Consider the following 26,533-nt stretch of genomic DNA (forward strand, 5'->3'; position numbering starts at 1 on the left):
TTAAAGTGCTCAAACTGTTATATGTAGCTGCTTTTGATTTGCTGTTTTTGTTTCATTTCCTTCTAGCATAGGGGATTTTTCTAAAGAAAAACCACTGACACTGCAATGAAAATGTCTTTGAATAAGCCCCATTAAATAAGGAATTATGAATCTTATTTTAAGAGGGCATGTGTTGAAAGACTATGAAAGTGTAACACAGTGATAGCACTTTGTTTTTGCAGTTGGGGAAAAAAATGGACACTATGCATACCAAACTACAGTGTGTGTAAACTTCAATTTTGCTTTCATTTGCTGTTCCAAATTCATCTGGCTTACGTCGAGTATGGCTTTCAAGAAAACCCCCGAGTCATTTCTCATCTTCCTCTTACAGAATTAACATGCTGGAGGGTTCTGAATTTGTACACCTTTTAGCAGCTGGTTGCAACAGGGGATATTTGAATCTTCTCCGAATTGCTTCCATTGAATATACAGAGGGAGATTTCTCGAAGCTAGTGACTTACTACAGAACAGCAAAGATGAAGCAAAACGTGTAAAAAATGTTTTAAAGCAATAGAGTTATTATATTTTAAACTAAAAACTAATTTATTAATAGTATGCAATCCAAATTAGATTACAGGAAATAGTACAGAAGTACATTTGATACTTCTACTATGTTGAATTACCGTATTTATCGGCGTATAACACGCACAGGCGTATAACACGCATCTTCATTTTAAGAGGGAAATTTCAGGAAAAAAAATTAAAAAAATTTGCCTGCCTGCCTTAGTTTCTGGTTGTTTGGGAGCAGCTTCGCTGAGAATAATAACTATTCGCCTCTTTTACTCAGCCGAAGCTGTTCCGATTCAACCATTAACGAAGGCAGGCAGGCAGGCAGAACGGAGCACTGCGGGCGGGCGGACGGGATGGGGGTGGGGAGAAACGGGCGCTTCAGGGAAGCTGCGGCGACAGGAAAAGCCCCCGCTTCTTTGAAGCAGTTTCTTCCTGTGCTGGTGGAGGAGCGAGAGAGCGACTGAGAGAGCTGACCCAGAGAGAAGGACAGGCTTGGTTGCTTCCTCCCTCCCCTTCTTTCATTTGTGTCCTTGATCCCGATCCCAGCAGCATTCACCGAAGGCTTCTTAACATTATATCGGCGTATAACACGCATACATCATTTGCCCCCTATTTTCAGGGGGGAAAAAGTGCGTGTTATACGCCGATAAATACGGTAAATGTTTTCTTGGATTAGAAACTGAAAAAAAAAATTGTTAAGAGCTTATCCACTTGAATTGTTTCCCTTGAAGAGTTTTTGTAATAAGGTATTCAGCTGATTGATATAAAAATTCTTGTAATGAATAAATATTTTAAAAGAAAGATATTGGGCATATTTTTATTATTTGTTAACAGCTTTGTCTTCCAGAATGCCCCAAAATGTTTTTGTAGGATACTGGTTATTCAGTTCCTGAGGTGAACATTTGCTCTCTAATATAAAAACTAGTTTTGGTGTTTATGGATTAAAATATAACTTCGCTTCACAAATGTGGTCAATTTAATTTGATAGTACCAGTTCTGTTTGCGGTTTATCTTTTAGGGCCGGAGTGGGAAACTATGGCCCTTTTATGACTTGTGGACTTCAACTCCCAGAATTCCTGACCCAGCCAGGCTGGCTCAGAACTTCTAGGAGTTGAAGTCCATAAGTCATAAAGGGGCCATAGTTCCCCACCTCTGTTTTAGGGGAACCTTCATAATCTAGTATAAAAGCACATTATGGACTATTAAGTTCATACTTGGCCTTGGCTATAATAGTCTCTCTTAAATCACTGCATCTTTGATGTTCCGTATATTTAAACATTGTGGCTTGTGAAACTTGTCTTTCCAAAGATGTGTAATGGTATTAACATAGTTAAATAGGCAATTTTTATTAGTAGCCAAGTTAGAAACTTAGTATCCTTTCAAAGTCCCCACCATGTATGAGCAAGTTGGCTAATTCCAACATTTCCTGATGGTGAAATCTATGGAACTCTGTCCTGAGGTTTCCTGGAAGGAGTCTTCCAGAGCACATGTGGGCAAGCTATCTTTCCCTTGTCCAGAGAGGTTCCAAAAAACCAGTCTACTCATTGGTTCTTTGGTCTTTGCTGCAGCTGTCACATCCGCTTTCCAGGGAGAGATTTCACTGAAGAAGTCCTGATTTGCTTTGAAAAATAATATTTTTGTCCTAACAGCACCCCTAAATCTTTCAAACAGAGTTCAGTGAAGCATCAAACTCCAGAGAAAAATGGTTTCGGAAACAGCTAAGCAGTAATATTCAACGTGTAATCCATTACTCATTCCTTGATTTGCTGGACTAATTTGAGTACGTGATCATAGCATTTTTAATCAGTTGGAACAGAACTTTGCTTCTTTTCTGTGAATGCCGGAGAAGGAGAGAGAATATAACATTTTCCGTATAGTTTACAGTACGAAAAATTTCATTTACATATCAGAATATCCAAATTTTAGCATTTCACTTTTTTTTTTAAAAAAAATGCAGCATTTCTCAACCATCAACTTTAAGCTGCATGGATTCCAGCTCCCAGAACTCCCAGAACTCTTCCCCAGCATGCTGGCTGGTGAATTCTGAAAGTTGGAGTCCATGCATCTTGAGGTTGAGAAACACTGCTTTAAGGAGTTGATTCATTAAAGTTGACTCCTCACAATAGCTGCAGGAGAAGCTGGAAAGTAGAGGGGCTCTGTTAATTGCAGAATGTTGCTGTGCTCACATGAGATCTGTCCTCCCAATTGTTTTCAAAGTATGCACACCCCAACCACAAACCACAAGATTCTTTAGATAATGTAAAATATAAATACTGGCTGTTCAAATACGGCATTGAAGCAAAAATAAGTTAGGAGCCAAACCTGTACTTGTTCTCAAAACATGACCTTACCATTCCAAGATATTTTCAGAACAGCAGTTTTAATGTATAGCTTTGAAAAGCATGGGATGGATAATTGCTTAAAACATCCACATCAAGAGCTACAAATTCAGGCTCAATGCTTGCTAGCACAAAGTCACGTGTCCTTCCATTTCATCAAAGGTAGAGTAAGAACATAAGAACGAAGAACATACACAAGTTTTTCCAAATATGGCAGCAGCTTCTTTCCTAGCTTGGCTCCTGCAGTCACACAAAAGTATAAGCTTGTTTTAATGAAAATAAAGGTATGTACATTTTATGATATGTTGGAGATCAAAACTAGGAATAAATAATAGCCTAATAAATACCAAATGGGTGAAAATTTGTCAGTGGGAAGCCAGTTCTTTACCGATATTCATGGCTGTTTTCCAAACTTTGCAAACGATGTATTGACTTTCTTATCTGATAAAAGACGACTATATATTTGTATTGTATTGGAGAGGGAAGTTCTAGAACAATTCTGAGGAAGGAACTTTGTTGAAATTGGGTGAGGTAATGAAGTAATAGAATTGGTCAGTTTTCATCTGCAATATATTCAAAATAAGACTTTCTTCTTAGTACCTAAAAGGCTTTTTCAAATTATATCAGATTGTCACATAGAAATATTAAATACTTTTAAAATAAGAATGTGCTATATGAAGCATGAAAAGTTTACATATCAATTCCCTTAACAGTATTTAACAGTAACGTATGAAGTGTATATATTACTGGGTGACAATAGTCAATTTAGCATAAACATGAGTCTATAGTCCATATGCTAAATTAACTACAACCATAAGTGAGGGAGTGTTCCTAGACAGCTACATATTGCCTACTTCTGATTGACAAATGATTGTGGCTTCTTACGTTTGCTGTGAAGTGAACCTACACAATCAGGACAGGATATTACTTGAATACCAGGAGGCACTGTGCAAAGCAAGGTGTGTCTAATTACATGCTAATCCTTAGCCATACAATTCTTGGTCACCAAAAGAAGCCAATGGAAAGCATTAATGATATCTTTTTTAGTTGGATTGTGCATTAAACGCTTATTTTCTGCCCCATATCCATTTTTGCCTCCTAAAAGGAACAACGGTTTTATTCTTGTCCATACTTTGAGGACCAGGGAAAAAAAAAAACTCTGGCCAAGGAGTAGGATACATTTCAAGTATATATCGAGTAGGTAGATATTCTGGCAATCAGAAAAATTGCAGAAGCCATGTGGGCAAGCCCAGGCAACTTGCAAAGTGTGTGGGAGATGTGCAGAAACATAAATGCCAAAGAACCAGCACTACAGAAGGCCCCGAAATGCAGACTCTGTCAATCCCAAGCACCTGAATGGTATTACAAGTGGCATGCAAGAGGGACCGAAATTGAACAGGAATAAAGGCAAGGAGGTCATATCCAGAAGTTCAAGTGGATCCTGCCCTTTTGCTACCTCTGCCTACCTTGCAATCCTTTTCATTCTCGGCCTTTGTGTTCAATGAGGGAAATAGGAAGGAATCACAAGAGACACCAGAAGCCCAATTCTCATGAAGCTTACACTAAGAGAAAAATCCACTTACAGAGGATGATCACACAACCTGCACCTTCACATCAATCCCTGTATTAATGCTAGAATATTTCGAAGGAATCTTGGAGACAACGGAGTCCAAAGTCATTCCCTGTGTAGGAATCCACTACTACAGCATGTCCAAGAGATAAGATCATCCAACCTCCATTCAATGCGAAACAGCCTACCACCTTCCAGAAAGTCTATTCCATCATCCATAAAGAAAATCTTATGTCCATACAGTAGAGTATGTCTTATAATTCAAACATGTTCTAGTTTGTTAATGTGCATTCTAAATTTCAGTGTTCTAAACCAGGAGTCACCAACCTTTTGGACCTCAGGGACCACCAAACTCATAATTTTTGATCTCAGGGACCACTAACCAGTTCTGTGGGCATGGCCTAATTTGTGGGTGTGGCTTGGTGGCCATGTGACTGGCTGGGCATGGCTTGAATGTAAATATTATAAATATTTATATAACTATTGATTTTTTTATAAAAAAAGAGAAACTTTTACCCAAAATCAAAGCAGGCAGATTGAGTTGCTCACAGAATCACAGATTCATTCAGAGATCTATCTATCTGCCATTGGCTAGCTCAGTCTGTCACATAAAATTTGCTTGCAAACTCACAAAATTAACTCACAACACACCATGCATGTAAATATTGAATTTTTTATTTTAAAAAAGAGCAACTTTTACCCAAAATCAGGCAAAGCAGGCAGATTGAGTTGCTCACAGAATCATTCAGTGATCTATCTATCTGCCATTGGCTAGCTCAGTCTCTCAAATTTGCTTGCCGTGAGTCTGCACTTAATTTGCTTGCAAGCAAACCTTCAGTCCTAAGTGTGCTGTGCTGAGCCGAAGATCTAAAGACTAGTTAGAAAGCAAGAAATCCAACCATTTCCTGCTTCCTAGCTAATCTAAATCTCCAGGCACAGCAGAACAGATGATGGTCGGAAAAAGGAAAAATAGCAGTTTAGCAGGCAAGTTTGCCGGGTAAGGAGTGAGTGGGCGGGGAGGGTTCCTGGGGGCCATGTGGACTGCGCAGCCTTGTGTTTCTGCACAGCCTGGATTAATTGCTTTGTGGGGGTGCTCCGGGGGTGTGATTTCTCTGCGGCCCACCAAAATTTTCTCATGGCCCACCAGTTAGCGACCGCTGTTCTAAACTGGTTACTATTTTAAGCAGGGAATAACACAAATTGAAAGAACAATGTCTTTTCTTGATCTTTCTATTATACTTCACTAAGAGGCAAGCTTGGATTTCATTTCCCTTTTGGGAAGCTGCATCATTCTATTGGCTCATGTTCAGCTTGTGATCCACCAGGAAACCGAGATCCCTTATTGCATGGGTGTCAAACTCACATTGTCATGGTGGTATCACGTGACATATCAGGACTTCCCCCCCCCCTTTGCTAAACCAGGCGAGGGCGTGGCCAGCGCGTGATGCACCCAGACCAAGTTTGACAGCCCTGCATTGCACACTATATACAGCTGCCTGGTATGATTTCTGCCATTTCATATTCTTGTCTTTTTTCTCCTGCAAACACAAGATATATTTTCTTTTGCCCGTTGAAATTCATCTTGCTGGATTCTACCCATTGTCTCAGCTTGTCAAAGTTCTTTTAAATCCTGAGTTTCCTCAAAGGCCGTGATGGCTAACCTATGGCACACGTGCCAGAAGTGGAACAGAATCACCTCAGCTGGCACGCGAGAGGTTGCCTGGAAGAGCCCCACTACATATCAGGGGTGGGATTCTACCAGTTCACACCTATTCGCTAGTAGAATTTGTTAGAAGAAATTGCTGGCCTAATTCTGTAAGGAAGGCAGGAAGGAAACATTCTGGAGTTGCTTACAGAAACTGCCTCTCCGTTAACCCTTATTACACTCTTGGCAGGACTAGACTTCCTGTCTCAGGAACGTCTCTGGAGTTTTTTCCCCCTCCTTTGCTGGTACTTTGCTTGTGTGGAGTGACCATTCAAAGTTACAACGGCACTGAAAAAAGTGACTTATGACCATTTTTCACACTTACGACTGTTGCAGCATCCCCACAGTCATGAGAGGCCAGGCGAGGAGATGCATGCCTTGATGTGAGTGATATTGAGTTGGCCACGCCCAGCCAATAACATGACCAAGCCATGTCCACCCAGTCACATGACCAAGCCACACCCACCACCTAAGCCACAGCCACAGAACCAGTTGTTAAAAATTTGAATCGCACCCTTGCTGCATATGCGCACGTGCCGCCTGCTGATTGTTGGGTACCTGGCGCACATGTGCCGGACGTGGGGGTGCGCAGGAGACACGTGCATATGCAGACATGCAGCATACGCTGGGTCGTTGAGGTTGGCCCATGCACATTGCCTTCGCACGTGAGCGTGCAATTTTCAGCACAGGAGCCCAAAAAGGTTAGCCACCACTACTCTAAGGGGTTTGGTATCTTTATTTTTGTTATCTGCAAATGTGATTCTATTTTTTTAACCCTCCATCCAAATAGTTTATAAATATGTATTAAATCAACTGAGCGGCTTGGTACAGAGCTGGCCACAGCCATAATAGAAGTAGGGACTGCAAAGTAGTATGGCAAGCTGCAATTTTATTTTCTTGTAAAAAATCTTAGATTTGGATTGGGAGCCAACTAGATGGATTGGGAGAGTCATATATTCAGCTGAAGCTTCTTGATTTCCCTAGAAATTTGCAAGCAGGCAAATCTGCCTTTTTAGTGTAAAATTTCTAACAAAGTTTTGTGCCTTGGAGTCGCATCAATAATCTCTACTGACCCTCTCTAGAGGTGCTATTGCAGAATATTCCTTTCCTTACAACTCTGTCTTTGGTGATTGAAAACAGTTGTAGAACTTACCAGGATATACCATTCTGATCACTGAATGATAGACCTATCAGTCTGATCCTGCAGAAGGAGAGAGAATTCATCAGTGCAGACATTAAAAATCCACATTATTCAATCTTTCTGTTTTATTATTTTTATATATTGTTCTTCCATTTTTCTGATGCTTTTTTGCTGGTAATTTTAGACAGTAAAATTAAACAATGGGTAATCCTCATTGAGCAACTGCCTCATTTAGCAACTATTCAGTTACAAAGTGATGAAAAAGTAATCTTGTGATCACTCATGTTTACATCTTTTGCACACCCGTAAATCTGAAGTAAGTTCATAAGCACAAATGCAGTTTCACTTAGCTCCCACTTCATTGAACAACTAAGGTTCTTATCCCAATTGTGATTCACTAAATGAGGACTATCTTGTCCTCCTAACTTAACTCAGAATCCATGAATATAAGGGAGGAGTTCTTAGAATAGGAACGATTTTGAACATCTGCCTTCCAGCTACATAGAGAAATCAATGCCTTTTTGTCCATCTTTTAGTGATTCCAATGGTACTTCCTCTAAGTGTAACAATGGCTTTTGCTGTTTCTTAATTTGATTTAAATTAGTTGCGTGGAGTAAATTACTTCCATATGCAAATTAAAGGATTTTTTGATGAAATAGCTCTTAATTCACAATACTCGATTCAGTTATTTCTTTGGATATGGGAGATGTTACAGAGAAATCATAATTAAGCCTGAATTCTAAATGAAACTTGCATAAAATTACATGTGACAGCAGCCTAGTATATTGAGATACAAAAATGTATTTAGGTAGGATATTTAAAAAGTTAAACTTAGCATTTTATATTATTAAATTATATGGCTGGTCATTTTTCATCACAGCAAAGAAAGTTCTGAAAAATATTACTATCCAGATCAAGACAACCAAATGTAAGACATAAGATAAAAGAAGACTGGCGGACCTTTTATAACAGAAAATATGGGCAACTAGTGAAGATCGTCTCCCCCCTGCAGCCAAATTTCAATTCAAGTACACAAAGAAAAGGCTGGTGATGTACATAGAAGGGTGAGTCTAGATTCAATTAATTCCACCTCTTAGACTCATAGGAAAGTACTGTATAACAAGTAGATGCATTGATCAACTCGGTTTGGCAAACCAAGTAGTGATCCTCTATTACATCTAAAAAGGCATCTTCACATCATTAACACGAGACAATTTTAACGGGGGAAAAGGTGGAATCTGGGCCCTTTCACTTTGTAAAGCTTATGTATGATGATCAGTCCTTCTCCAATAGGAAGCCTGGTTCTTGTAGAGAAGTTCTGCTTCTCCGACAACAATAAAGCAGATGTGAAAGACTTCTGGAGGGGAGAATGTAATTCAGCACAATGCAACATAAAAAGCCCTTTGTTCTAAGGACAGAAGACAGTGAAATAGCATTCAGACATTTATTTCAGGTATGTAGTTTACACACTCCATTGAGCAAACAAAAAATAGCAAATATACAAATATCATAACAAGCATTACCAAATAATGTATCCGACACTAGTGTTATAAGCTGATTAAAGAAAATAATCCAGGAGGCCAGAGAAGATGGCTGCGGCCCATAACAACCTTCTTCTCATGTTTTCAGTAGCACCATAATGGCAATACTTACAAAAAAAATGCCTCATTCACACATACACACACAAAACCTAATTATTGAAGGCTTCTGTGCCAAAATCCAAAATCTTTTTTTTCCTCTCTCTCTCTCTTGAAGGGCGAAGAGCATACATCATTATGACTTGTGTGGCAAACATTTAACAGTGCAGGCGCTTAAGTGAGCTTCAACTCATGTTCAGCTGAACCATAAGCAGGACATGTGGCATACCCCTCCTGGCAAGCCAGCCATTTTTAGAGCCCATTTTCAAAGATGTGCAAGCTCTGCACTGTGCTTTTTTTTTTTTTTTTCCTGTGCATGTGATTTGCTAAAGGATGTCAGAAAAGTTATCTGCTAAAAGCCTGAGTGAATCTTTGGTAGGCTAATACTTCAGTATTATGAATCCTATTAATCTACCACAGTTAGTTGATTCGCTGCAGTTTTCCTCTAGATTCCAAGAAGGTGGCAACTGACAACATTCTGGAAAACTTAACAGTGAAATCATCAGACCAGGCACTTATAAACCCAGTCTTTTCCAAAGGCACCAAGAATTAAACAGCATAACTGAAGTCCCCTGGTGAAGGTGACTATATCAGGTTCTCTACAACGATAACAAATTAATTGCTCTTAACATTGTACAAAAACTTTATACACCTTACATTGTAAACCTTCTATTTTGCTGTCAATTGCAAATATAATTAAATTACCCCCACTTTCTGATAAGGAGACGTCACTTTGCTACCTATTGTATATCAAGTACCAATTTCTTTTTAATTTAAAGTTATGCTATATGTCATAACCTTGCTTAAAGAATGTGTTCCAACATCACTTAACATAATGATATTCTTCTCCACACAAAATTATCAGAACTGATTTTTTGGTATGGTTACAGCAACTCATTTTGAGCAGGGATTGGTTTTTTTGCTGTATACCTGAAATCCATACTGAGGTTTTATACCAAGCCTACAAGTGGCTAATTTCCCCCATTCAAGTTCACCAAATACAGACTTTCAGCAAAGTTATGGCAAAAATACAAAACATCAATATAATGTTTTATTGTAATGCACTTGTTATAATCTTCATGTCACTTCACATAGTTCCACGCAAGCCTTAATAGAGACATATATCCAAACGTAAGTTGCATTGAAGCCTTGCTTCTTAAAGTGGCCTGGCAAGGCTCTTTAGTGGTAAATACATTTCTGCAGCACGTAAAAGGTTTAAATCTCCGTCTGAAGTGAAGTGCTTAATTTCGTAACCTGGGGTGAATGGTTGTTATTTCTTTCTTTCAGTGTTTCACCAGTATTCACACCTGCACTACTGGAAATCCCCTTGCAGATGCATTCTTCAGCAATGTGACTCAGCTGGGGAACCTCTGAGTTTGGAGCAACTGGCACAAACAGCAAACTGCCCCCCTGGGGAGGAGAGTTTTCTAAGCGGTCATTTTCGACCTCTGGCAGAACGCTCACAGTATTAAAGCGGGTGTGATAATCGCTGGAGCCGTGGCTGCACGAGGTTTTCATGCTCTCCAGGTCAGAACAACTAAACTCGGAAAAATGACTTGAGTGAGAGTCGGCTACAGATGGGACACTATCACTGAGGGAGGGAGAGTCAAATTCACTGGAGTTGTTGCTTTGCTGCTCCAACAACTGAGCATCCATGTCCTCTCGGGTTTCATTTATCTTCGTGCTATTCTTTTTTCTGAGTTTACCTTTGCACTTTTTCCCTGCTGATGCTTCTTTGGGCCACTTGGGGACACTTGATTTGTTATCAGACAAGCAGGCGGAAGAACCACCAGCATTACTGCGGCCTGCAGCACAACCATCATCCATGCTGCTGCTCCCACTGTTGTGCCTGAATTTTGCAGGCTTCGATTCAATGTCTACTTGTACCTCCATGCTGCTACCATCTCTAAGTAAGAAAAAAAGGATAACAGTTCTGTTTTATGGTAGAACATCTGCAAACTTGTCCCGGTTAAATTCAGTTATATAAACAACATTTTAAAATGTGCATGCAACAATTAATGCAAAGCTTGAAAAAAGATGTCCTATCTTGCTAAGAGGATGATTCATCAATATTACTTTTAAAAGTTTAAAAGTTATTTTACAGAAACTAATCTGAAATAATTGGTGGATTTTATATTATAGATCTGATCAGACCAAGACAAAGCTAGGAGAGGTTTTGACTTTCAAACCATGCTTTGACTTCAGTAGTTGACACAATTGAAATTTCCATACAATATGATCTGAGGATACCTAAACTTCTGCATGCTATTAGAGTAGACAAAATGCCTTCCTAGATATATATACATGCGGAAGTTCATCAATTAAATTAAATTAAAAAACAAAATATATTCTGGACTTGACATAATTATTTAAGACTCTTACCATAACAATATATCTGTGGTCACTAAGAGTCAACATCTACTTGATAGCGCATAATCAATTAATAATCATACCAGAGATTTCTTGCACAGCATATAAATACTGATTTTATCAACATAGTTCAAACTTACCTGTCCAATGGGACATAGGAATTTATAATGGACCCAGCCATTGCTTTGGTGCTGGCATTGTCACTCACTGTTCCTAAGCTAACAGTGCCAGATTCGCCACTCAAACTGCATCTCTCCTTCTGCACATCTGCTTGGACTTCCAACCTGAGTGAAAATTCAGTATTAGCTCAATAAACTTGCATTTTTCTATGTTGATATATATTGAAATATTTTACATGTTTACCAGCACCCAGTGAAGAATTCTCACAGCAAATTAAGTAAAATATCCCTTAATAAATTATAATGGTAAATCCTAAAAAAATTACATGAGAAATAGCCAGAATTAAATTGTTTCCTTTCAAATAATACAAGCAGTTAATTTCTAGTATGGTAACATATCACAAGTTTTTCCATTTACAACAATCTCATTTTCATGCAAGAGTGTTTTTCTTAAATCGGGGATTCCCAACCCCCCAGGCTGCGGCAAGGAACCAGGCCGCAGAAGTGGCGGGTGAGAGCATACGTGCAAGCAGCGAACAAGAATGTGCATGTGCGGTGGTGCGTGTGCCCACTGCACACATGGAACCATCCCCTCGATCCCCTCCACCAGTTCAGAAAGCTGAAAAGGTTGGAGAACTCTGCCCTAAACTATAATCCTAAAAATAAAAGCCATATATGCTAGAATTCCTATCTCTCCATACATATCGCCATTATTGGAATTGGAATTCTTCTTTTATCCAACTAAAATTTAATCACTGTTTTCAGAGTGTGTCCACAAGTATTCAAAAGGTAGATATCATAATTTACAACAATCAGCTAAAACATATTATTCCATTGTTAATTACAGTTTATGTAACAAATAGTCAATTAGAGTTGAACACTTGGAATGCATTATCTTACCGGTTGAAGCAGTTGACCATTGCACTTCCTGACAGACTTCCTGTGATGCTAGCTCCAGCCAAGGCCATAGTGCTGGCTGTCTCACTCAGATTGTCTCGAATGACTCCTATTCTGTCCATATGGCTGCCACTTGCACTTAGGCTTCCAGTCAATCCAACACTTTCTTCCCCTATGCTAGGATTGTGACGCGCCTCTGCTACTGATGTAGTGTCTAAAACAGAAAAGGGAATATATCTTTTACTAAAGTTTCATATTATAGAAGGCTTTGCTTTTATGGAAGCTCCAGTAATAAAGACTGTAGAGTTTTTCCAATTCTTCAAGAACCGATATGGGGATGTTGGTCTTAGATTGATACAATTATGCCAGTAAAAGAAAACGCTGTCATCTTTTGATTGTAGGCCTAGGCTAATATAATGAGGAAATTGTATAAAATAATTTCCTAAAAAGAATCAAATTTTCTCTTGAAAAAGAAGAATACCAACTACAAAATAATGACCCTTAATAGTTTCTAATTCTATTGTTATTCCAGAATTAGTACTGGGAAATAATAAAGTTGTTCTCAAACTAGATTACAGTTTGGACCAGTTTTATTTTGTCAGGAAAGTAACATTTCACTAGTGAATGTCATTTTATCTCCCATTTTCAATCAAAAGTTACCAAATCAAAATCACAAGCAGGGCAAGTGACACTAATATTGAATCAATGGCATTAGAGCGTTAAGAGAAGAAACAGTATCTAGAAAATGATTTTATCTATTAATTTCCCTGATAAGTTAATACAGAGAAAGTTTAAGATATCCTCAATAAAGGAAGGTATCCTTTAAGGCTGCTACGAATTGATTTTTTCTGAGAAGTGTAGGATTATACAAATCACTACAGAACATAGCACACACTGCAAATAAAAAACATATCTGGATATTGACTATATTTGTTTTCTACGTCTCTCCAAAAAGGCCTCTATACACTTCTCCAAAATGCTTTTGTGGACAAGCAGCCGGACAAATATGATAAAGATCTTATTTTTTACCTGCTGCTGCATTTGCTCCACTCACAGTTATATCATTTTCATCATCAAATTCTATTCTGACACCCTTCCCATTGCCAGCTGATACTCCACAACCTCCACTTCGACAGAGAGAAATGGGAACTACTCCATACACATAGGCCAGCATAATAGGGACTCCAATACCTATAGGGAAACAAAATATAATACTGTGATTAGCACACCTGTCCTTTTTTTTTTTTTTTTTAGTGATCACTGTGTATTTCTTAACTTCACCATTTAGCAAACTTTCTGGATCCAGAAAGTTTCCAAAGGGGACATTATCTCCCTGACAATTTAGTGGGCAGTTCTACCTCACGCCTCATAATTTCTGAAATATAGAGACACCTACATCGCTAGATAACATTGAACTTATATCTTCACTTTTCCATCTCAAGCAGTTCCTTGCTTTAATGATTTCCTGAGGGAAAATAAAGTGATTGAAAAGGCACCTAGTACGACTGAACACAATCCAAAGTGGAAGCAGTTAAGTGGTAAGAACTCACGTCCAAACCTAGAGAGGGATGACAGAGATTCTTTTCTATATTTATTATGGCCATAAATTCTTGCTTAGCAATTTTATTCATAATTACCCAGATCCTTCTTGGGAAGGATGGGTGGAGCAAAATGCCTGAAGACTCCTGGGATTAATTTACAGGTTTCATTGCAGATGAAGTAGCTTATGCCCTCGCTGGTTTTGATCCCACTGGGCAGAGTCTTCTAAGATGAGCAAAGTAATTCCTTAGGATTTGATCTTGTGGAACATGATTAAGTGGAAAAGTTTCCTGTAGAGTGGGTTCTGAAATAACCATGGTCCTCCTGGCTTCTTCAAGCTGCCATGCAGGGTGTGTTAAAGCTTTGTTTGTTAAAGCTTTCGTGACTGACCGTCTCCCTCAAGAAGATTCGGGATTTGCTGGATTCAAGAGATAGTTAATGCTACTTAGATATTATACTGCCTGGTACCACTGTCTCTTGGAGAAGACTTTGCATTGTCTCCAGACTTCCCTTTTGAGGTAAGTTTTTGACAAGCTGGTGGGGAATCAATTACAAAAGATTCTAGGGGAAACAGTTTTATTCCAGGCAGATTCAGGCACGAGACAAAAATGGTATCAGTCACACTAGGAGAATATCTCTGTTAGGACCTTAATTAGAGTTGCTCCCTTCCTCCATGTTACTAATAGATTCTTCAGAAGCATTTAGCACTATTTAGTTTCCTTCTAGATCACCTGTAAGAGTTGAGTACTATTTTTAGCGGTTCCACTCCTATCAATGTGGACAGTTAGTTTCAGTGGTGGGATTCAATTTTTTTTACTACCGGTTCTGTGGGTGTGGCTTGGTGGGCGTGGTGTGCTGGGTGGGCATGGCAGGGGAAGGTTACTGCAAAATCCCATTTCTTCCCCCCCCATCCCACTAACCTGCTTTCCAGCCCTCTTCTCCTGTGTAGGGCAACAAAAGAAGACCCAGCCAATCAGCTGGGACTCGGAAGGCAGAGAATAAATGGAGGGGGGGCAGTCAGAGGTGGTATTTGCTGGTTCTCCCAACTACTCAAAATTTTCGCTACTGGTTCTCCAGAACCTGTCAGAACTTGCTGAATATCACGACTTAGGTGAGGGAATAGAAGGGGAACTTACCAAATTTGCAGATGATACTAAGCTGGCAGGAATAGCTAACACCCTAGAAGATAGGCTCAAGATCCAGATGGATCTTGACAGACTAGAACACTGGGCCGTATCTAACAAAATGAAATTCAATGTAGAGAAAAGTAAAGTCCTACACTTAGGCAAGAAAAACCAAAAGTACACATATAGACTAGGTGAAACCAGGCTCAATAGCAGTAGCTATGAGAGGGATCTTGGAGTCTTAGTGGACAACCAGCTAAATATGACCCAGCAGTGTGCAGCAGCAGCCAAAAAAGCTAATGCAATCCTAAATTGCATTAACAGAGGGATACAATCAAGACCAAGGGAAGTACTAATACCTCTCTATAAAGGCTTAGTAAGACCACACCTAGAGTACTGCATCCAGTTTTGTTCACCACACTATAAAAAGATGTTGAGACTCTATAAAAAGTACAGAGAAGAGGATGATTAGGGAACTGGAGGCTAAAACATACAACGAACGGTTGCAGGAACTGGGCTTGGCTAGTCTAGTAAAGAGAAGGACCAGGGGAGACAAGATAGCAGTCTTCCAATATTTGAGGGGCTGCCACAGGGAGGAAGGGGTCAAGCTATTTTCTAAAACGCCTGTAGGCCAGACAAGGAATAATGGATGGAAACTGAACAAGGAGACATTTAACCTGGAAATAAGGAGAAACTTTCTGACAGTGAGAACAATCAACCAATGGAACAGCTTGCCCTCAGAAGTTGTGGGAGCTTCATCACTTGAGACTTTCAAGAAGAGATTGGACTGCCATTTGTCAGAAATGGTGTAGGGTCTCCCGCTTGGGTGGGGGGGTTGGACTAGATGACCTACAAGGTCCCTTCCAACTCTGATTATCTGTTATCTGTTATTATCTGTTACCTCTGGACAGTTTCAAATGGCAGTCATGAGGGAGAATGTTCTTGATCAGTAGATATTATTTAATATCTATATGAAACTACTAAAATTCATCGATTTTGGATGAGGCATAGTCAGTATGCAGATGGAGATGCCACAGAAATCCTAAATCAATAATTAGAGGCTGTTAGGATGTGTTGAACCAGTAAGATGAAGTTCCTGCAAGTAGACTTGGCAATGGTAATTCATACCCCAATCACCATTCAAGTGGAAAGCTACCTTTAGAAGTGCATATAATACAGAAGCCAGAATGCTAGTAAAACAACCCTGCTATTATGGGGTAACTTTTAGCCCTACAGAACAGAGCACTGGGATGCTAGCCATTATCTTGCTAAAATGAATTCTGCTTGTCTCGTCTGAACTTCTGGGGAGATCCAGTTAAGTGTCCACCACCCATGTGGACCCTTTCTGGAATTCTCCACAATTTTGGAACATCTTCCCCCTGCACAGTCATAATTGGGTTTTTCACCCCTTGCATTCTACAAGGAGCCATTTTATTCTGCTGTGGTTTTTGTTCTTATTAATGGTGAGTGACCATAGGATTTTGCTTTTGCTCTGGTATTTATTGCTGGTTGCTTATCCAGCCAAAGTGTCAGCTGATAGTGGGGATTGGCAAATATCATTCAATAAACAAGCAAACTTTGGAGGAAGAATTCAATTTTTCAAACTATTCAAACACAAACTTTAAAACATAGTCTCACTGCTTGTCCTGGGTTACTTGTCAATAATATTGTTTTAGTAATTTTTTAGTAAAATATAATGGCCTTAATGTAAATGTAGTGTACTCAAGAAGAAGAAAAAAGATATTCATAGACTTCATCAGAAACTCTATACTTACCCACAGTGACTGCAGCTACAACTGGTGAAACAATTACAGATAAGGTTACACCACCTGCAATGGCTAAGTTCCTCTTATGCTTTGACATGTCTTTGCCTTCATAGCGATTATGAATCTTTATAAGAAAGAGGAAAAAGGAAGATATTTTAGAGCAAATTCCATTTAATAACTGGTAGAAGAAATGATATACAGGAGTGATCAATATTATCTTTATCTGTTTCCCTGCCATTTTAAATTAATGCATTTAAAGATTCCATTGGTATAATGAAACAAGATGAGTAAACAAAGCAATGAAAAAAATCTGTTTTGAATTTATTTTCCTTTGCTGTTTAAACCTTTCCTCTGCTAGCTTGGTTTTCAATCTTTGGTTAGGCTCTTCTCTCTAGGTCTCTTGACTCAAGGCTAATTCCCTGCTTGGTCTCTCCTCCTTGCCTGCTGGCAGTTTCCCAACAATACTAGAATCACTGGTCAGAAATGGATGGTAAATTCCTTTAATTTGGATTTCTGTCCCAAGCCAGAAATTTGAATCCATAGATGTAAATTGTCTTCTTTGATTATAGTTATGAAACACTATGCCATGCATGTTCAACTATATGGTTGGTATTTGTGTTTTATGGGAATCATTTTGTATTGGTAGATAAGGAAGTCGCTTGGTCTTTCGTGAAAATTGACAAGTTTGCAATTGTTAAGATTTCTACAGTTTTTACTGCAAGAAATTCTTTTTTTTAATGCTAAGCTATGAAGTTATGTCACAGCATAGTCATAACGTGAATCCCATTAAAATTTTAAAAATGCATGTTATCAGAAGGGCAATGAGATGGTATGATAAGCCTCCCTAGATAAGAAACAGCAAGTTTTGGAACTATCACTGGAAAAGAATTCATCCATCATAAATACCTTTCATATTTCATAATGTTGGGAGTCTCAATAAAATTTCATCTGGATATGATAGACCAGGGGGTGTCAAACTCAATTTCATTGAGGGCCGCATCAGGGCTGCAGTTGATCTTGGGGGATGGGGAAGACTGGGTGGGTGTGGTCAATTGGGTGGGCGTGGCTCGTTTGACGCCACTCCCCAAACTGCTGGCATGTTTTCTCTTTGCATTGAGTAGACCAGGCCAAAGCCAGGCAGGCCCTATCTTTCCTCTTTGCATTGGGTAGACCAGGACAGTCAGATCTGACCACATCGTGGGCCACATCTGGGCTGCAGACCTTGAGTTTGACACCCCTGCTATAACAGAATAACGAGCAAGTTTGAAAAATTGAAAAACATGTAAATTTCAAAAGCAATTCAGTTATCTTACCTTACGTCCCACATATACAGGAATTCCAATAATCATTGCTGGAATAGCAATGCCTGCTATTAAGGCAATTCCTACTGGTGCACCTACAAGTGTCCCAAGTTGCCAAAGAATTTTCTTCTTCCGACTCCATGGTTTTTTTCCCCAGAATGTACAACCTGATGGACTGAGAATTTTCATATATAAGATTAACCATCTTCAGTCATCAATCCTTTAACTTAGACTATTACTAACCCACATGCTAATATGTGAATATCCAATATCATCTTGATATATACATTCTCAGCAAATAGCATTTTAAATAGGTACACCAGTTCCAAAATTCAGCCCAACGGTACATTTCTTAGTCTCACCAGCCTTCCTCTATCTGGTGCCCAAATACACAGGGATTATAATTTACAACACTCTTGCCCAATATTAGGCAGCCTGGTTTGCAACCTAACTAAATAAAAATCTCTTTAAACCTGGATAGTTAGTTGAGATTTGATTCTTCTGAAATTTAACCAACAAACAAGTAGCATGTTCTCAACTAATCCTCAAGATTTCTAACACTGCTTGCTGGGGGAGGAGGTAGGGTGAGGAGAAAGGTCCTGGGTCAGTGTTTACTTCTGGCAATCGCCTGGACAAGTTCTTGCAGTTTTTCAGGTACAATTTCTGGAAGTGGTTTGCCACTGCCTTCTTAAGGCTGAGAATGAATGACTGGCTCAAGGTCATCCAGCTCGCTTTGAGCCTAAGCCAGAAACATAGGTCATATCCTCAGTTTCTATTCCCCTGGCTCAGCCACTAGACCAAACTGGCTCTACTCCACAATCTCAACATTGCCATAGTCTGTTAACAAGAAGAACTAATTTGCAAAAGATTTCTCTGAAAATGCAGAACAGGAATTCAAAAGAAAGTATTGTGACATACAGTATTCCCCTGCAGGAAGTGATTTGTGTAGGTTTTGCTATAAATAGATGGGTCTTTCTGCATTTGCTCATCATACTACACAGCACTTTAATACGGTGGTCACCAACTGGTTGGCCGCAGCCCACTGTTAGGCTGTGAGAAAATTTTGGTGGGCCGCAGAGAAATCTCACCCCCCAGAGCATCCCCACAAAGCAATTAATCCAGGCTGCGCAGAAACACAAGGCTGCACCGCCCACATGGCCCACGGGAACCCTCCCTGCCCACTCACTCCTTGCCTGCTAAATTGCTATTTTTCCTTTTTCCGACCATCATCTGTTCTGCTATGCCGGGAGATTTAGATTAGCTAGGAAGCAGGAAATGGTTGGATTTCTTGCTTTCTAGCTAGTCTTTAGATCTTCGGCTCAGCACAGCCGACCTCCCTTAGGACTGAAGGTTTGCTTGCAAGAAAATTCAGTGCAGACTCATGTCAAGCAAATTTGAGAGACTGAGCTAGCCAATGGCAGATAGATAGATCTCTGAATGAATCTGATTCTGTGAGCAACTCAATCTGCCTGCCTGCTTTGTCTGATTTTGGGTAAAAGTTGCTCTTTTTTTAAATAAAAAATTCAATATTTACATTCATGGTGTGTTGTGAGTTAATTTTGTGAGTTTGCTTGCTAGCAAATTTTATGAGTTTGCTTGCAAGCAAATTTTATGTGACAGACTGAGCTAGCCAATGGCAGATAGATAGATTTCTGAATGAATCTGTGATTCTGTGAGCAACTCAATCTGCCTGCCTGCTTGGCCTGATTTTGGGTAAAAGTTTCTCTTTTTTTATAAAAAAAATCAATAGTTATATAAATATTTATAATATTTACATACAAGCCATGCCCAGCCAGTCGCATGACCACCAAGCCACACTCACAAATTAGGCCATGCCCACAGAACTGGTTAGTGGTCCCTGGGATCTAAAATTATGAGTTTGATGGTCCCTGAGGTCCAAAAGATTGGTGACCCCTGCTTTAATACACACAAAATCCTCAAAACCACCATACTTCATTTTACTAAATGCCCATGCAAAACAGATTAAGCGATTCAGAGGGCCCTGCCCTTTTGCACCTTCTTGCAAGCTGTTAAAACCTGGCTTTTCTCTCCAGGCATTAGGGAGAGGATATTAGAAGAACCCAATATACATGTACCTTTCTGTCAGTCTGATATAAGATGGACAACTATATAAATGTTTTAAATAAATGTGCTGCCTCTGTTTTTCTTTTTCTTGGCACTGAATTGTTTTAACCTTAGTAATAGGGTTGCTATAGGAAGAAAGCTGTAAATTGATTGTTAGCTGCCTGGAGCTATGTGTTAAAATGGACAGCCATGAAAGTTTTCTAAATAAATGCTTTACCTAACTTCAGAAAAATAGCAGTTTGAAATAGCCTAGCATAGCTTCTATTACAAATTGGGATAAAAAGCATATTAAAGCTTCTGTTACCAGAAAAAAAAACAACATTTTTATTTCCTACTATTTCCCATACATACCTTAAGTAATGCAAGTCTGAGATCTCCTTCATACACAACCAACAGAATTCACAACCACAGACAGCACATGTCATGTGATTGCAACTTCCATCGTTCATCTTTATGATATAAGCAGCACAGCGGGGGCATGGCTTTATGTCATCAGCTGTTTAAAATAAAGAAGTACAATAGCAATATTGCTTCCAAGAAAAATAAAAATTAAGAAGTATATTACATCTGAGATCCAACAAACCCAGTACAGAAAGATAATTAAGTATACCTAAGTAAAACTCTAACATAAACATTAAATAGAACTTTACAAATTGTCCTGCTTTAAAATAATAATCATTTAATTCAAAACTATTCTGATGAGATTTTTTTCAATATACAATTTAAAAGCATCAAATGCATACTATCATAGATAATATAGCTCAAGTTGCAAAATGAGAGTGCAAGCATAAAAAAACCCTTTTAAAAAACAATAAAAAATGCTTCCCATTCTATATTTAATCAAGCCATATGATATCAACTAATAGCGATTTTAGAAGGAAAAGAATTCTTTTCTGTTCAGATTATTTCCCATCTTTCAGAGTACTTATTTTCTTCATAGGCAAAAGATACTCTCAGTGGCTTATTTCCTTTTTCTTCATAAGGAACATTTGCTGAGTTATATACAAAGTAACTACTCCCTCTTTTCATGTTAGAAGAGGCGGGAGTATAAACAGATCAAGGGCCTAGATTAGAAGCCTGCATGGCAGTGGTTCCCTATCTCTTCAAATTCCAGTTAAATCAATATTCTTATAGTTTATACTACTCTTTCCCGTAACAAAAACTTAAGTTTGGACATTAAGAAACCATAATTTTCTAGATTCACATGACATAATAAATGGAAGAGTGAAAAAAGAATGGCCTGATATCCATATTCCTCCACTATAAAGTGGTTTTCTTTTCAGCTTCTGGCATTTGAAGGACCAAGCTAATGCCTTAAGCCTTCCAGATATTTAAGGCACACATTTTAAGGCTCAAAACCTTCTCTCAAGTAGAATCTTTGTCTTGCTCCACCTTCTGAATATGATTACTAATATGCTATGCAAAATTTAGAGGTGCAATCTTGTTTTGAATCAGAAACGATGTATTATAAACCTTCATGCTGTATCTAAGCAACATGATAAGTCAAAAACTAAGCAAACACAGTTTTTTCCCTAACATCTAAACTCAGCCAGTGTGTGGTCTGTTACTAGACATTTCAAACCAAAAGTTCTATCAGTAGTCAGATCTTTTCACTGATTGCATAAGCTAATTATATTCACCATGCCAAATACTAGCAGCACATTGTTTCAGTATGTTCTACACAACTGTACAATTTTGCCTTAATATCAACGTACTGAAGAAAAGATTCATATCTTCCTTTTTTCAGGATCACTAACTGATGGGTAAACTAGCAACTCAAGATATAATATAAAAATATATTTCTAACATTTGGATTAAAATAATAAATACCTGCAGCTCCAGACTCCTGACTATAGCTAATGGATGAAGAACGAATTGTTCGTAAACGTAGACTTTGTGCTCTTTCGTGACGAGCAGCATCACAAGTCTGGTTAGGATGCCAAATCTGCTTACAGTGGTAGCAAAATTCAGTTCCACAGCCTTCACGCCCACACATAAGTTTTGGACAGCTTGCACATCCAAAAGCAATGACTGCATACCTTAAATATTCAAAAATAGATGGAAGAGTATTTATTCACTGTACTAAGATAAAGCCTCCCTCAAGTTATTCTAAATGCCTGGCAAATATGTGGATAGATCCATGTTTTCTTGGCAAAAATGTAGAAATAGTCAGGAACTGCCTTCTTCTAAGATTCCCACCCCCCACCCCCCAATTCCTAGTTTTCTCTAAGCCTGGATTTTTTTTTTTTTTTGTAGTCTCTTATCAAAGTATTAACTTTACTGAAAGTATTAACTTTTCTTTTTAACTTTACTGAAAACAGCCTAAGTCAACCAGGTATTGTCATATGCTGAGACTTTTTCAGTTCTATATAGTGCCAATTTAAATACCTGAGTTGCTATTATGAAACATCATCCATTATAAAAGTAGAAACATAATTAACATTTATAGAACTCTAGTTAATCTCATAGGATGTATTTTGGGAACCCAGATTGTAATATGATGACACTGTAAACTGCTTTTACGGCTGTAAAACACTGTGAAGTGATATACAAGTTTAAGTGCTATTGCAATTTTAGGTATGAACCCCTACAGTAGAATTCAGCAAACTTTGAGTAATAGACATCACTGTGCTATTCTGCAAGATTGAAGCTATTGTTTCAAATAAAATAAATTGAAATATAGAGAGTCCTCCTCGCTTAACGACTGAAGTTATGATGGGCTCAAAAAAAAAAACTTACAACCTGTTCTTGAAGTTACATACCACGCACATCCATGGTCAGCACCATTCCAAGATACAAGTACTGAATGAATGGTGGCTACAATCAGTCCTTGGAGTTTCAACCCCCAGACCCCCTCCCAGTAGTCACAAGATTGCAATCTGGATGCTTGGGAACCTGTTTGCACTTGTGACCAGTTGACAAGGGCCTTATAGTCCTATGATCACAATCTGCAACTTACCCTATTAGTTTCCCCAGAAAATCACCGGGATAATCTTCCCTTCCACATGCCCTCCCATAGCCTTTCTGTTTGTCCCAGCCAAGCACTCCTTCACACACCCTTTCTGACTCTCACTGCACCTCCCTTGCACCCACTCTGGCCTATACAGCACCTCCTGCATTCTCCTCACACCTTCATCAACTCATTGGCACTTCTCATGCGCTCTCACCAAAGCATGCCTCTTGCATACCCTCTCACACAAGCATTCATCTTCTCCAACTCACATGGTGCCTCTCATTCATCCACTTATATCCTCTTTGTCTCACGTCTCTAGTACACCTCACATCTTACTAACTCAAGCCATACCTCTTGTGCAGCCCATCACATCCACCCTGACCCTTCCTCTCACCTTGCATCCTCCCCCTGATTGCAGTGCATCACTTGTGCATCTCCTTGCACCCCTATGCTCCTTCTCCCAGTCAGCAGCAGCTATTTATCTACTTGCGGGCCTGGGACTTGCTATCAGCTTCCTCATTGTTTTTGTGGGAAGCTGGCTGGAAATTGCCTCACCTAATAACCAGGGGATTCAAGGAAAAACTGCAACCAGGACTTCAGGAATGTGCTTATCACTAAGCAATGTGGCCATGCTTTATGGATTGCTAAGCAACAGATTTCAGCTGCAGTTATAAATCCAGTTATAAATCAAGGACTATCTGCAATCAACTTCAGCCTTGTCACTGACAATCCAGTATATTTGTATATTAGTGATTGCACGACCTCTGTAGATGCCATATGCTAAATAAAATAAAAAACTGAGAATTCAGAAAGAAATTTGCTGTCTCTCTCCTACAGGCATAATTGGTATTATTATTGACTGAACTTTAATCAAAAGTTCTATGAAAATATTATATTGTACAACATACTAACAAGTCAACATTATTATGTGATTTATAAATGTCTTTATCTGAAATGTGTTAGCAATTATATTTTATATGCATTAGCAGGATTTTGCGTTAAATGTTATATCAAAATAAAGTATTAAGGAACCACAATACTTTAGAACAGATTAACAAGTTCTCTTATAGTTGTGTGCATGTGAATAACATTCTATGAATTAATAAATTCACATGTGGCATTGGAACCATACATAAATGATTGAAACACATAATTGCGGTTATCTGCAATATTTTGAAACAAGTACGATTATCTGAAGATAAGACAAAATGTAGGCAGCAGGTATATGAATGTAAGCTATAAAGGCTTCCAAATTGCCCTATTCAGTCTCAAAATGTACAGTTTATTATTTTCTTTGTTATTTAGTATTTAAAAGAGTAGCAACAAGAGTAGCAACCCTGTTTAATAGTTAAATACGTTTTTTCTGACATTAAGCAAAAAGTGGATTATGCTGTCTTAAATTTTACTCAAAATTAACAGTTGGCTCTTGTAATATGAAAATTTTTGTTGCCAATTATATCAACTTTCACAATTTATATTCACAAAACTCTTAACTTTGCTATTTAAAAATAAAAATGGAAAGTTAAAAATGTTTGAGCACTAAGGGTAAGCTAGAATTCCACGCAGATAAAGAGGTGAGTTAGTACAGAAGAGTGGGGCCACCTCCCCCGGATATGAAATACAGGAGAGGGAAACCACTTTCTATGTGCTGAACGTAGAAATACCTTCTTCCAGAACGCAGCAAGTTAATAATAATGCATGGAGAGCTACCTACTTTGGGGGCTGCATTAAAACTTGTCAACCCCCTTTAATATTCTGCAGCGTGAAGTGATAACATTTGAGAAGATAGGAGAAGTAGAATCTGTTTCTCAATTCTCTAATCTTTCTGCTATTAAAGTCACAGAAAATTACTTTTGACTTGTCAAAAGAAACAAAAACCTGAAATACAGTACCAAATAAAAACATTCTGGTAAACAAGACATTATACCCAAGCAATGTAATAATCAAGGAGGGATAAAGTAGAGCTCTGGATACAAAAATGAATCACTTACCCACAGTCTGGAGCAGGGCACCACCTACAATCAGGGTCCGCAACAAGCCACCGTCTAAGCATAAACTCTTCATATTTTTCCATCAAGATGTCATCATTTAAAATTAATCGAATGTCATGGGGATTAAATCGCTCAGAGCATTCTGGACAGCAGATATTAACTCTGCTCTCTGAGATTTCTATCCGGAGATACTGACGCAAGCAATCCACACAAGATCTATGGTGACAAGTCATTATTTCCGGAAACCTCTCCTTAGAGTGCCGCAAAAGGCACAAGGGACATTCTATGAAGTCTTCCGTCTGCTTACTACAGATGGCTGTTCCGTTGTCTGATGACATATAGGCAGATAAAATAGAGTTCTTGTCTGGACATATTTCTGAGTGTATAGTTTCAATACTTGCAATCCCATCGACACCACCATTTACATCCTTGGCTTTATGTTTCATATCCCTTTTCTTTCGGAAAAAAGATCCCAGTGAAATTCTTCTCTTCTTTGGTGCCTTTTTAATTGAAGGCAAGCTTACAGAGGAAGCAGTAGATTGCAAGTCCCTATCAGATCCCATTTGCCGATGTAAACTCATGGTTGTAACATTCATCAGAAATGGATCAAAGAATACATGCAGCTATGACCATTTTAAAGACTAAAGCACTACTGAAAAGCAGCATATTTAAGTCACAAAGGGAAAGGCTGCTTAAGTCTTGTTATGCATGGTTAGATCTTGGTTCATTCAGCAAATTCTTCACAATATGTAATCCACCCCAAAATGCTCCTCAGCAATTCTGAAAAAGATGGAAGAAAGACATAAAAACGATTCCCCATTTATTCAGATCCACTGTTATTTGCAAAGGACTGGTATTAATCTGCTTATTCATTTTACAATTACCTAATCCTCCACCCCACCTTGTTTGCTTCATCCATCTGTTGCATTTCTGTCAATTAGCAAGAGAGCAAGTAAAGGAAATTTCCAGGTTCCCAGTTGTCATTTTAAAAAAGAAAATCAATAGTCATGGGGCAACATATGTAGGTACTATTCTGTTTTGCAAGAAAGGGTTGTCCTCACTTTTCAGGATTTTTAACCAGTGAATTGCCAATCCTAAAATTGATTCTATCAGAAGAAGAAAAAAATCCAGACAGACATTTCTTCAACTTTATAAATGGGAAATATTTGCAGCACCAATTAAAATAAAATAAAAATCTCTTAGTGTTCTTGTGATATGTCTAAAGGTAAAAACATCTTCAAGATTTCAGTTCTGAGTAACTGCACCAATGCAGTATTATTGGTAACAGTATAAAAGTGAGCTTCATACTCTCAGTCTCTCCAAAATTGAACACAATGGGACTAAGCTTGGTGCAAGCCAGAAAATGAAGATTTGAAAAAACAAACAAACTCACTCCTACTGTGTTATTGTGTGACAGGCAGTTGAGCAATGGCCCAGAAGACTAGTA

The 26,533-nt window shown here is 38.6% G+C and overlaps 1 protein-coding gene and 1 long non-coding RNA gene across 3 annotated transcripts in view; both read right to left on the reverse strand.

The window, feature by feature from the left end:
* Positions 1 to 2,912: 2,912 nt before the first annotated feature.
* Positions 2,913 to 7,397, reverse strand: LOC148131524 (uncharacterized). Its single transcript, XR_015748992.1, has 2 exons — positions 7,317 to 7,397; positions 2,913 to 3,128 (listed from the first exon to the last, which is right to left on the reverse strand). It is a non-coding gene; the product is annotated as an uncharacterized LOC148131524 (long non-coding RNA).
* A 1,337-nt stretch (positions 7,398 to 8,734) lies between these two features.
* The window catches only part of RNF19A (ring finger protein 19A, RBR E3 ubiquitin protein ligase), a 32,157-nt gene continuing 14,358 nt past the window's right edge, over positions 8,735 to 26,533 (reverse strand). For both annotated transcript variants that reach the window (XM_026690370.2, XM_026690356.2), the window contains 9 exons: positions 25,087 to 25,866; positions 21,973 to 22,181; positions 20,494 to 20,638; positions 18,070 to 18,232; positions 16,766 to 16,880; positions 13,357 to 13,518; positions 12,331 to 12,541; positions 11,452 to 11,595; positions 8,735 to 10,847 (listed from right to left, as the gene is read on the reverse strand). In XM_026690370.2, the coding sequence (XP_026546155.2) occupies positions 10,157 to 10,847; positions 11,452 to 11,595; positions 12,331 to 12,541; positions 13,357 to 13,518; positions 16,766 to 16,880; positions 18,070 to 18,232; positions 20,494 to 20,638; positions 21,973 to 22,181; positions 25,087 to 25,682 (2,436 nt within the window). In that variant the 5' untranslated portion in view covers positions 25,683 to 25,866 and the 3' untranslated portion in view covers positions 8,735 to 10,156. The remainder of the gene's footprint in view (positions 10,848 to 11,451; positions 11,596 to 12,330; positions 12,542 to 13,356; positions 13,519 to 16,765; positions 16,881 to 18,069; positions 18,233 to 20,493; positions 20,639 to 21,972; positions 22,182 to 25,086; positions 25,867 to 26,533) is intronic.

This window comes from Notechis scutatus, chromosome 3 (genome assembly GCF_049901735.1).
Source record: "Notechis scutatus isolate UNSWTSFEM ecotype Mainland chromosome 3, rNotScu1.2, whole genome shotgun sequence".
NCBI classification, from domain to species: Eukaryota; Metazoa; Chordata; class Lepidosauria; order Squamata; family Elapidae; genus Notechis; species Notechis scutatus.